This window comes from Platalea leucorodia, assembly GCF_965183815.1.
Source record: "Platalea leucorodia genome assembly, chromosome: Z".
Taxonomy (NCBI): domain Eukaryota; kingdom Metazoa; phylum Chordata; class Aves; order Pelecaniformes; family Threskiornithidae; genus Platalea; species Platalea leucorodia.
In genome coordinates this window covers 45976864-45990459 of record NC_138858.1, presented here as the reverse complement: position 1 = coordinate 45990459, position 13596 = coordinate 45976864, and the positions used below count along the sequence as shown (strand labels likewise).

General features: G+C 38.7%; 1 protein-coding gene across 1 annotated transcript in view; it reads right to left on the bottom strand.

The window, feature by feature from the left end:
• Positions 1-810: 810 nt before the first annotated feature.
• DAPK1 (death associated protein kinase 1) overlaps positions 811-13596 on the bottom strand; it is an 89040-nt gene continuing 76254 nt past the window's right edge. The window contains exons 20-25 of the mRNA XM_082336971.1: positions 11173-11361; positions 9133-9330; positions 6672-6810; positions 5352-5472; positions 3630-3818; positions 811-3007 (exon numbers count right to left, since the gene is read on the bottom strand). Coding sequence (XP_082193097.1) covers positions 1775-3007; positions 3630-3818; positions 5352-5472; positions 6672-6810; positions 9133-9330; positions 11173-11361 — 2069 coding nt within the window. The 3' untranslated portion in view covers positions 811-1774. The remainder of the gene's footprint in view (positions 3008-3629; positions 3819-5351; positions 5473-6671; positions 6811-9132; positions 9331-11172; positions 11362-13596) is intronic.

Below are 13596 nucleotides of genomic sequence, written 5' to 3'. Positions count from 1 at the left end.
GATGTAAACAAAGGCAATGGGAAATGGAAACTAGCATTTTAAGAAGAGTCCGTTCAGTTCCTTCGCAGCACACACAGGGAGGAGGTATGGCGCAGCGCGGCCTGCACAGAGCTGCCGAGTGCCGTACAGAGGCTGTGCAGCTATTGGCGAGTGATGCTGAGAGCTTCAACAAGCAAGAGCAGCACAGCCCCTCGTGTGAGGAGAGGATCCTTAATGTAAAGGACCGTTACCACAGCACAGGCTCTAACACAGTGTTCTCCCCCTTTGCAACACAGCATAGTCTGGAGGATTCCCGATGACAGACTCGCATCTGCTGTTTTGTTTTTCATTGTAAAAAACCACAAAGGAAAAGCTATGTAGCAAACCGCTTTGGCTTGCCATTTGTCAAAATGAATGCAAATCCCTCTGCTGCAGAGGGACCACCTCTGCAGTAAACAAGTAAATAAATATTCCTCCAGCGTGCTGAGAAACCCCCCCTGAAGTGAAACAGGAGCTTCCCAGAACTTCTGAAGCCAGGCATTGCCTCTCCAGGATTGCAACTGTGAGGAAAAGAGAAGTTTCGGTCCCTTTCAGCTACAGAATATGAACGACAAGGATGCAACAAGCAACAGTTTATTTGTAGAAAAATCCTTTAAAATTTTACTACACTGTAAGATTAAGGAAAAAATAGTATTAATATATGTACATACAATATATATAAACAAACACACATCGCACCATTAAAATTACATGCTTTTTAGAACAGAGAATGGGTCATATTCCCTCATATCAATTTTAAAGTTATCACTGCAAGAAACCTTGCTTCCTTTTTGTTTTTATCCCCATCAAAGTTTTCAAGTACAGGAAGTAAGTAATGCAGGATCTAATAGTAGAAAACCTTTGTTATACACAAATTAAAACTGACAGCTATACAATATTATTCTGCAGTATCCAACACTTCTGTTTTTTGAACTCTGTAATGATACAAACTTTTACCTGAGGTGCATGGAAATAATGAAGCATGATAATTGGCAAGTTTAAGAGATTTTCACATTATGATTTGACTGTAATTGAAGTTGATTAGGTTTCACATGTCTATACCCATAGTACTGGCACAAGAATGCCCTGTGTGAGTCATCACCAATGTCTTCGAAGTGCAGGAAAAATTAAAAGGCAAGCACCACTTGCAATGATAAGCATGCAGACAATTTAAGTGAAACAGAGGTAGCATGTTCTTGTAACTCCAGCAGGGTCATTCCAATCAACTGCACCCTCCCTTCTGCAAAAGGCACTCGCTTTTTCAGCTATAAACAATGTGGTTTTAAATTCAGTCAGAGTGACCACAAATGGTGGATTTCTCTCCTTACAAATATAAAAAAATGTTAAGCAGAGGACATGATGAAAAGGAAAAAAATAGGTGTAAGAAATACACATTTCAGGTAATATGTGCTATTCCTCTGCCCTTACCTTTTATGGGGAGAATCGAAGTATTTTATAAAACAGTTGCAGTACATAATCCAAAAGTTAAGACTTTCCAGTTAAAATGGCAGTATTAAGCAGCACATTATGTATCAGGAATAATTTTGAAACACCAGAAGCACATCGGCCTTTTTGATAGATAAAAAGCAACAATTCACAGTTAAAAGTAGAAAGTTTATGCACAAAAAGGTGGTGCTGGAGAAGGATAAAGATCCTTTGATGTAAAACCTCATAAATGAAAATGCACAGAAACTCTTGTACTGTATCTTTTATCCTTTTTGCAGTTTGAAAAGATGTCCATGCAAAACACCTGCTCTTACCGTGACACTACAGAGCTAATCGAGTTATAAGATGTGCCACTGTTGCAGCTGGAAGCATAAGCCTCTTGACCATTAGCATCTAAATTTATTTTGAATACAGAAGATGCCTTCAGTAAAAAGTCTGCTGCATCTCTGCGACCTAGTTCCCTCAGCTTAGACATTAGGATACCTACAGTGCTCTCAGGAGCATTGCTCCACTCCTGCAGAAGGGCATGGACTGGGCTTGAGACAAAGTCATTTTGTGTTCCATTATTTGTATTGTACTTTGCAACAAGATCAGGGAGGCCCAGGTTCATGGCCAGAAGGCACCAATCTTTGCCCATAGGATCTGGTGGATCCAAAAGTCGACTTAGTTTTCTCCTGGTAAGTAGATTCAGATCAGAAACATGAATATCCATTCCTAGGCTTCCCTGGGAGTAGACATCAAGACACCCAAAACACAGTATACTGCTAAAGCTCTCTTTATATCCCCCCATAGTGTTAGTTAGTGATGTCTCCTTTTGACTCTGTGCACGAAAAAAGTCTCTAGGCTGGTAGACCATTACTGGTTCATGATGTTCCCTCAGCTGCTGAGGACTTAGGTAGTATTTCCCGGTCAGAAGGCCTGGTAAGGTTGTGGCCATTAAGTTATCAATAGTGCTGCATACGGAATCCAGAAGTAAACAGCACTTGATCTTCTCTGTTTCCAGTCCTCTAACTTGAACCTCTATACCCTGACCATGGTTTACCAGCAGCACTAAAAGCTCAGCTCCACGATTTACAATCTTTGATCCGTTTACCCACAGACGTATATCAGCATCTCCCTCTGTGCTTTGCTGATGAATCCACCTGCAGAGATTCACCTGAACTTTATGAAAAATTCCACAAGGAAATGGGGTAAGATGTTCCACAGGAACGATTCTAACACCACCATAAATCAGCACCTCATCCTCCTCATCTGTCCAAGACCTGTGGAGATTGTCAGTCTTTATGAGAGCAGGAATATCCACCATTGTTCCACTGCTAAGGTCCCTTGCACAAATATCCATGGCATCCAAAATCTGTATCAGTTCTTCCACATCACTGTCTGTCACCAGACGCTGGATGTCCTCTATAGTGTACCGACCTCTATAGTGATGGAGAGCTTTTGGGTTCTCCACCGACAGGATTTTTCCAAGGACATTTGAACAGAGCCAGCGAGGATCCAGAAGCACAACGTCTTGGACAGTTTCACTCTGCATAATGTTAATCTGTTTATAAATATGAAAGTTACTATTTACATCTTGTGAAGTACAAGATGATACCCCACTTTCTCTCTTTCTTAACTTACAGACCCAATCATTTAATTAACACTGCTGACAGGAGAAAAACAAACAGTGCATTTTAAGTTCTTGCAAGTATTCAAAACAAAGAGCATCTTATTCTTGATTTCCACTGGTAACAAAGCCATTACAGCCCAACAGCAGTAAAGCCTAGCCATGCCCTGCAGGCTATTTATGCAAAGGTGCTATCCTACAATTTCTAATCGATAAACATAAATTTCTCATATGCAGTGAACACATTAGGCACTACCTCATTTAAGATGATAGCATACTTACCCTTTCTGAGTATTTTATATTCTTGCAACTATAGCAATAAACTGTAATTCTTCCCGTCTCAAAGAAATAACGTTGAATGCAATAGGAGCCACAAGACAATAATGATAACAAAAAGCATCATTAAGCAGTCTCTACTTCTTACGATGTCATAAGAGGGAGGAGGGGAAAAAAAACCCCAACAAACTACAGATATTTGCTTAAATCGCATTAAACAATATTCTACCAGAGCAGTACCTTGCTAATAAAGATACGCAATTTAGATAAAAACACTTACTTCTCCTATGCTGTGCAACTGCTGTGCAGTATGCCGTAGGTCCTCTTCACTTGCTAGGGGATTAAGCTGTTCCTGTACATCGTATACAAACTGCTGCAAGGACATCAGCTGGTTGGGTCCATTCATTTTTCTCCATGAAGGCAGTGTGGAGATTATTTTTTCACACAGATGAGTCATAGGTGGGCAAGTCTTACAAAAGCACAGAAAACATCCATTTGTAATTCTACTCTGCTGAGAATAACGATACTATTTTTTTTTGTTTGTTTGGTTGGGGTTTTTTTGTTTTTTTTTTTTAAAGGTCTAATGCATTCATGATGGATACTCGCACCTAAAGAGCTCCCCTTCTGATGGACCTTTACTCTTCCATCTGGCATTCACTTGCCACAGGATCTAACTTTTCTTAATAAAGTGAATTCCAGAAACAATTTTTTCACTAAAATAAGCAAACTTTCCAAACATCACCATGATTACAAAGGGAATCCTGACACATGGAACAAAGTTTGGTTTATATAGTCCAGCCTTGTCAAATGTGCTGACCACCTGAAACAGTGACTTCAAGATCTATCAACTGCCTTCATACATCTAGAAGTTAATCGTTATTTCAGAAGTTGTCAACATTTAATTAAAATCTGTATTCATCAATATCCATACAGGACCAATTTACTTCAACAGGTGAGACAGCAGAGTACCAGATAAGAAGTAAAGATGGTACTTTTATCTATTGGTTGTCTTGGACATCACTGATGCCTTCATCCTACACTCTCAAGCCACAGCATGCACTTCTTACGTAGCAAAGCCCTCCAGATTTCAAGCTAGTGACCATAGCTATGATAAAGTTTTGTCAGAGAAAAAAAGCTTATGAAATCAGGAGACCACTGGGAATATAAAATAGGCTGAATTTTGCACAAAAACAAACATTTGCCTTGACCTACAGAATGAACTCAGTAATGCATTAACTTTTAATTCATTTTTAAAAAAATACCTATCAGAAGTAGCTGCAGAAACTCTTGTTGGTGGGTCACACAAGTAAGAGGGCCTTTGGTATGAAGAAAATTACATCTATTTAGCACAGGCTACATAACAACTTGACTTGGTCACCCTCAGCATGGAAGTTTCTGTGGATTCATGGTGATGATATCAGACCATGGCTATTTTACCTTTAGTCTCATATACATATAGCTACACATACATACACAACTCCGTGCACGTATCTTTCAGTAAAAAAGTGTGGTAAAAAGTTAATGCATATTCAGTTCACACAACTATATTGGGAATTACCTAACGGTTGAGGAAACTGTTCTACTCTGGTGTTTTTTTTTTTATGAAAAACTTATTTGCCTGAAATACATTCTGTTTCTCTGTAATACTATGCTGATAAAAAAAAGATTAAAAACAAAACAAAACAAAAAAGAAGGGTCAACGCTGGAATCCAATCACTGTCAATTCAAAATATGACACTATAACTTTGAACTGAAAATCTCAAATCATTTCAAGAGATCATTTTGGTGACCTATACAAAACACCTACAATTTTGAAAATGCTGACTGAATCTTTGATGTCAGGAGTTTGTTTATCACCAGGTCTGTCATGCATGCTGCTAAAAAATTGAAACATCACTGATTTCTTTAGGTTTCATAATGTAAGTACTAAATTTACAGTAAATTATTACACAAGATTTTCACATTTTGGCTGGCCCAACCTAGACCATTAGACATTACTTACAGAAATTATCTGGCTTCTTATTTCTTGCAAGTGATTTCGGAGAAGCTTCATATCTTTAGACCCAGATGCTCCAGCATCCAAGACAAATAACTTGTCTGAAATTTGCAGATCATTTCCAAATCTGAAAGAGAAAAAGCGAGCAATTATTTACTTAGTCCCAGATCCAGTTTTATTTCTTAATCCAGTTGTATTTCAGTCTTAAATTACACAAGAGTTATTTTTCTTCAAGGAATGATGAAAAAGTTTAAGTACTGATTATGCTAAGATATTTTATAAGCACAGACAGTATAGCTGCTCTCTAATTTTCTTGACAATAAATAGAGATATTGAGAGAAAACTGTTGTCTTTCCTAAGGAAGAAGGCTGAAGATGTGTAAGAAAATTATAGCTGCATCACAGGACTTGTAATTACAAAAACAGTTTACTAGAGAAGGGATAGCAGGAATTAATTCTTTTTAAGGTCTTCATATTGGTTGTTTCCTTTCTTCTCACTTTAAATAGTTCAGTTGTCATTGACACCAGCTCTCTTTCTCACTTCCTTTTGACTCTTCAACCACACATACTTGTTTTCCTAGCTCTGGGCTGATTTGCATTTAAAAGGATTCCAACATCAAAGATTACACACAGGTATTTTCTGTTGTTTTATTTCAATTGATTAAGAGATTGCCCTGCCACTATTGTGCTGGAATTCCTACATCTATTTCTTGTACAGTCCAGACAAGGGTCTATGCTCACAGCAATGGATGGTTCCATTTATTGAAGAAGGCTAGAAGTTTCCCTAACTTCTAGGTACCTCTTGGATGACCTTGTCACCTGTGTGACTCCACAATGTCCAGCTCTTCACAAACTACGTATGAAGTACCTCCAGGCCTGTTTTAAGTTTTTTTCCTACCCATCCTAAATCAGTTCAGAGTAAAGGGTGGCTCTCCTGTAAAGGTTCCTCTTTTGCACTCAGAGTTTGTAGCTGAGAACTGCCCACTTTTCTGAGACTGGTGCAAAACCTGAGCACCAAGATGTTGGACAGATGGCTGATACAGGCCTTTGCATGTATCCCAGTGTTTACAGGGTGAGACTTCCTGAGCCTCAACCCATTTTTGCAGCACTTGGCTCATTTTAGCTCACATAAGGCAGCTCACTCACTGTAATATTGGTAAATATTTCAGGTTTTGCACAATATAAGCTTCCTGAACATACTCAAAAGATCATAATATCATAAAGCTTAAGCCACATAAAAACCTTTTACATATTCCTATGCATTTTAGTATTTTTTCTTTCCAACTGACATGTTTAAACACTACATATAAATACACTCCCCGCTTACCTGTTCCTGATTTCTTTCAACAATGACATGTCTTTGTCATACCAAAACTCTCCCCCAACAGGCCGAGGAAGATTCACTATGTCAGCATGTGTGGCAACCAAAACAACACGCAGGGGACTTTTCAGCTTTCCGCCAAATGCTAGAAGAGAAACAAGAGCACTCCCTCACTATGAGACATGCCTATGGAGATGGCTGTCTTACTGAGCCGGGAAAGCAGCAATACATTTTACATTCTTCATACCAGTCACTTTTGCAGTGGATTTACCAACTCTAAGCATAGCCATATGGTGCTTAAGCCACTGGTGCTTTGGCTTTTATCTGCCTATAGGATTATCTATATAATGTCCAATTTGAATAGATAGACTCTTTGAATAACATCATACACATTGATATTACATGACTTCGTTTTAATAAAAACATTAATCAATAACACTAATGATATATTTATTAACTACTAACTATAATAGCGTGAGGAAAAATAATTAAAAATAACAGCTTCTTGAAAGGGTTTCTCATAATCTTTGGATGGTCCTTAATGCTACAGGTGCAGAGCAGAGGATTATAAGTAGAACACAAAATGTCTACAACATTCATACGTTGGTATGAATGCTATTTTGCAGTACTTACACAAACAACGACCTCTCACTTAGGTGAGAGTTAAGTAGGAAAGCCTGGCAGAAACCATGAAAAAGAATGAGAAAGAAAGATACAAATGGCATGAATGAGGTGACAGTACGGAACACACAGTTTTCAATCTTTTCTCAAACTGATCTTCCAGAAAAGAAGAGACATCATTAGACTGTTTTTAAAAAAAGACAGTACATCCAATCCTGCTGTTTTAGTCTGACGAAACTTCACATGGGAGAAATATGCTTACATCACTGCTCAGTTTTCATCAACTAAGAGCTCCAGAATCTCGATTCATTCAGAAAAAGCCACATTTTCGCAAATCTCTGCATAGCGCTTCAAGGTCAGTATTTTGTAATTATAAATGTTTTTGTTTTTTTTTTTTTTGGCAGCTGAAGAACTTAGACAAAATAACTGGCAAGTGATTCCAAAAGCTTAAGCTTTCTACTAACATCAGTTACTACATATTACTTGAGAGAGTTGTAAGAGTACAAAAATGCATGGGTACCCAAACTGAGCTGACCAGTATAAACACTGATTTAAGCAAAGTATCTAAATAATGCTGATAATTAGATCAGCAAGAAGAAATGATTAACTCAAATTCTAACTTGGTCAAACCAAGAACTAAGTTTTCTTGCTAGACTGAGGAGCTGTGAAAAGCTTTCAGCAATTGCAAATTAACTGTATTTTCAGCTTTGACACTTTTCTGCAAATGTCTGAGCTTTTACTTCCAGAAGTAATTTCATATCGGTTAGATCCAAATGCTCCTATTGTTAACCTTGTGATCTGACCTAAAATGGAAAATGAAAGACGTGCAGATGCCTGAACCAAAACCTGAAGGTCTGCCTTGGCTCATCATTATCATTATCTGGCTGAGATAATGCATACAGAATCACGCAGAAAAAAAAACAAGGGGGAGATACTCTGTGCACTATGTAAGCATTTGATATGCTTGTCTGGTGAGTCCCTAGCACTGTTATAAATGCCCATGAGTGCTGAGTTACAGCCACTGGCTGGAATAACATTTCAGTTCATAGAACCAAGATACATGTCAGAGCTTGGTTTGTCCATGAAACTGTCACAGTCCGCAGACCAATGGTCAGGTACAAACATGAACAAGTTATATGGTATATACACCTAGACCTACAGACCCTTTAAGGGAAAAAAAAGTTAATTTGTTTGCCTGCCAAGTAACTTTCAGTTTATTAGAAAGCCTGAATATAGAACAAGTAAACTTACTTAAAACCTCTGCAAAGTCTGAGAATATGTGAAATTTACTAGAAGTACTGGTTTCTGTATACCCTGATGCAAAGATTAATGTATTTGAAGCCCAAGTATAACCCTAGTTAAACATGTTAAAGTGGCATGTACTGAGAGGTAACGCCACTCCACAATGTTGCTCTGTCCTGTTCTCGCTGACAAGACCAAGTTATGCTGGAAACACTCTTAATTGGGGTTAGGTGTAAGTGGAATTTAAGCAATGCATCTAAAACCGGTTTTAAATGGTTCCAACCCTCTGAAACACTTTTCCATGCAGCTTATCTGACATAAAACTTCATCTGCCATTTACAGATGTACATCCCAGTGCCACAAGAGGCTGCACTGTACCTCATGACCCTTTTTATTTGGACTAAGTGGTGTGTACAACTCTTCACTCTTGTTCCACAGATAAAATTCCCTTTCTCTAAGAAACCTTGTGTAAAGTTTGTTTGAATATATGAGGATGAAGACACATAACCACACTCAACACAGAGGATGTACGAAATTGCAGAGAAACACAAGAAGCTTTATCTTATAGTCCCCTAATATTTCATTAACAGGTAGAAGAGTATACCTATTGGCTCCTCAACTGGGACTAACGATTTCAGGAAACTGAGCCAAAAGGTCACTTGGTTTAGCTGGATTTCATAAGGCTCCTCGAGACTAAAAAGCACTATGTGAATTGCAGTGGGATCATTCGCAGCAAAATAATCGTAACAGCAGAAATACACAGGATTCCCAGAGAATTCCCAGATGCTGAAATCACCAACTCCTGAAAAACAGACAAACAGATGAAGAGATCACACTTCATCAGTAAGCACAAAGCATCTTTCAGCCATGGAAAGACAAACAAAAGAGTTAATCTGATTTAAACTTTCACAAAGATAAACCGTATGCACATGAGAAAGCATGACTGCAAATGCAATCATGAACAAAGGGAACGGGTTTCAGTCAGTCTCAGAGGCTGAGAAGTTGGGTCCTCACAATCTGTTCCTCTCTCACATTCACTTCTCTAGGACATTCAGCTGGGTGCCACGTGGCAGCACCTGTGTGTTAAACACATGCAGCCTTACAGATTAAATTGGCCTTTGCCTTGCACAACAGCAACGGATCTTGTAATTCCCTTGAAAAAGAAGAATAACGGCTCCCATTCTTTTCCTGCTCACCCCAAAAAGCTCAACATTTTTATTAATTTTTCTTCTTAATGTGCCACCGCTGGTATTAAAAACAGCTGAAGGCCATTCTCAAAGAAGCCACTTTGCTTTACAGAACTGTACTATTCACATCGTGTTGTTAAGTCAGGACCGAAGAATCACCGTGTTAAGGATCCCAGCAGCACCGTGCTTCTTTCTGCCATCTCCTTTAGCTTCAGGTGAGAAAAGTATTAGCGTGTTGCACTGTATGGCACTTCCCAGACTCACCATCCGATTAGGATGCAGTCTGCTGCATTTGTACTACCTTTATTTAAATAATATTTAAATAATATTTAAATAAATGCCGATTAAGATGCACCTCAAACTTCTAGAAGAAGCCAGAAACCTCAAATCTGCTGTTATGAGTCCAGCTATTCAGAGTTCGCCCATGTGCACACTTTTCTTCTATATCAAGACAGCACAGAGAAAGAAAAGAAACCCCTTCTGACAGTGTTGCACAACTATTTCACTGCAGAATTTGACTTGGTTTCAAATTACACTGAAAGAGGAAATTAGCCTGGACAAAGAACAAGCTTTAGCTACATGCCAAACTCTTCAGCATCTAGGACAAACGTTTTGTCACTGCATGTGTTAGTGTGCATATACTGCATCCATAAATAGGTTTCTCTCTCCAAAATAAAATCTTGATTAATCCTAACTCAGCCTCAAAATTGCAGCTGCTAAGGTGTGCAAAGCATTTTCCTTATTAAGAAGGGATCCTACTGGGAGAGATCTTACCACCTATATAACGATTAGTATGGCTGGCGGTGTATATGCACCATTTATATGGTCCTCATAGTCAAAAGTCATATATGTACTTGTAACATCTTCTCTGACTAACCCCTGTTACTGCTAACTGGTTTCAATTGCAGAGCAGTTAGCTTCCTTTCAAAAAAAAAAAAAAAAGAAATCAGAAGCTCTGCTCACCACGTTTGGTGAGCTGCAGGACTCACCAAACATGCTCCGATCCTGTCATGGGGTGAAAATGGCAGGTTCTTCATACAGCTGGGAACTACTTAGATGGTGAGGACACTTGGGTCTATGGGACCACATTAAATCTGATAAAATCCCCAAACAACATAGAGTATAGGTGAAGGAGCCTTCACACTAATAGCCAGTCTGCCAACCCACTCCTCATATACCAAATCCCTCCTTCCTCCTGCCCCACTTATCTCAAAAACATTTCTATGTGACACTATAAGGATCTCACACATGTGATTACTAAGTGTATTACAGGTAGAGAACTTCATGCAGATTTACTTTCTGCTTAAACAAACCAAACTCCACCAGTGTTCGATTCTCAACCACACTCACTACCATACTAAGTCAGATTGTTTTTTCCCTTTTTGTTTTTAAAGACAAGCAACACGGCATTAACCATCCCGCATCATTAAGGCATGCCAGCCCAGGGCTTTGCTTACCATGCAAGCAGGCATTTTGAATGTCAATGGCCTTGGTGGACTGGTCATCAGCAGAGAAGTGAGAGTGATGAGCAGGTGAAACGAAAGCTTCTAATACCCCTTTGGTCAGGCCCGGCTCAAACATCATGCTACGGCTTCTCACACTGACATTCTCACAACCAGGATAAAGATTCGTAATGCTTACTGAAACTGGGTCAGGGAAAGGAAAATGAGATTACAAACCATGTGAAAATCACAACCAGATCACTTCAAAATAAGTATGCAAGTCATAAAAGCTGATTAAAAAACCCAAACTGCTCTTCAAAAAAAGGAGATGACTACCAAGCTGTAAGCATGCACAACTGCACCTTTATTCTGAATGATGAAGAAGAAAATACTAGAATGATCTCATATAGCACTTATTGCCCTTTAGCAGATATACCGCTGGGTGGGAGGCATAGAAAAAAACCTGAATGATTTGGGAATTAAAGGTTTCAATAGTTAAAGTGCTTCTATCTTGCAAAGATACACTGCTTTTTTAGCTAAAGGCTGCAATTTCATAGCATGGTCCATTGCATATTGGTATGGAAATGCTACATATTCATATACTTGATTCCTGTAAGTAGGGATAAAAGATATCACTGTGTAACAACTATTTCTGGGGAGGTGGGGGAGAAAAGCAGGCCCTTAACCAAAATTATTTTACTAATAAGCAATTTGTTTAGTTCATGCTTCATTTGGAGTCCGTGAGAAACAAAAGGGCTTTTTAACTGACTTGCACCATCTAGTGGAGAAAGTAAAGATTTCTTTCCTCCTCTAGATGCTGAATTCTAATATTTGGAGTTTGATATAGAAAGAAACTACCTATCAGCTGTAAAACTATACTTTCATGTTTGATCTTCTAGTGTAATATTTACATCTTTAGGCTCTTGTAAACAAATACACGGTGAATTCACACACTTATTTTTACAGAATTTAAAGAAACCTAAGCACGTGATCAAGTATAACCCAAACTGTGCTGATTTAAATGTTTATCTGATTACGTCACTCAACCCATAACATTATTTGCATGTTATATAATGATTTTCATCCAAAAAGAACAGGTAGTGAAACAAGCAAAACCCAAAACCCCAAACATTAAAACAACACCATAGTAGCTTTGCTTGCATAGAACTGCATGTTTCAAGTGTGCATAGCACTCCACAACTTTCTGGCTTTGTATCTAGGTAAGCTATTTTCAAGTGAATGCTTCAAATTCACCATTATTTCTATAATGATTTGCCAACGTGACTGGCAGTCTTGTCTGATTTTATGATGGTGTGAGCACACAACACTTAACCTCTGGTTCTGGTACCAACCAATATCGAAAAACCTGTCTTCAGTCAAAACCTTCCTGCACTGCCTCCAGGAACTGATATTCCTTGAGTGACTTATCTCCCCTTGTATGACACAGTAAATTAAGATAAATATATCAAGAACTTCTGATTGATTCATTTAAGCAATTTCTTTATTCTCTTGTCACAGATGTGAGCCCCTTGTGTTAAGTAAACAGCAAATGCAGTAACAATCTCTGTTCCAGGTATCTTGTCATGTTAAAGCTGCTCTGTGAGTACCTTATAGCTTCCTCAGGTGACTAGAGAAAAAGTAGAGATGAAATCTACTACTAGCCCTGTTCTAACATTACTTAAAAATGATGAATAAAACCTAATCCTGCAAGTATCATCCAAAGGTTTTTAAAGAAAAAGGCAACCCTGACCCCATTTAAAACTTATGTGGTAAGACTACTTCTAAACATCAATTTAAACTTGAGCTCCTCAAAGTGCCCGCTTAGCTTGTACACGTTGCACAGCCTCTCAGTGTTACAAAAGAGACCTGGACAAACAGTTTACTACTCTGTCCAGTGTCCTTCTGCCACAACTGTGGGTTCTTCCAAAACCGGGCACATGTTGAAGTGTAAACCTAGCTAGTTCCTCCACATCCTGCAGCTCTTCCTACTTCACACAAGCCAACTGGTGCTACATGGGCAAAGTTGCCCTATTATTGGCACACATTTACTTCAGTTTAGAAAATCTCCATTTTCACCTTGTTTGTAGACAGTTTTAGACACCTCTAACGGGGGTAATCCACTCCTGTACCTTACGGAAAAGCACTCCGAAGCATCAGAGGCAGTTCTGAATCCTCTATTATTACTTAAAGATCATACAAAGATGCAGCAACCGTTTCAATTTTGCACAGTGTTTATTGAAGCTACTCAAACAAAAAGGCTGACAAAACATAATCCCCAAAACCACGACAGTGGAATCTGGTCACGACACTGGAATCTGGTCACGACACTGGCATTTGTAGCCTAGGACTTCTTGTGAAAAATAAACATCAGGTGTTCAGAAGGCCTGTCCTCCACTCTCCAAGTTCACTTATGCAGTGCTTGAGTAAACAAAACCTTAT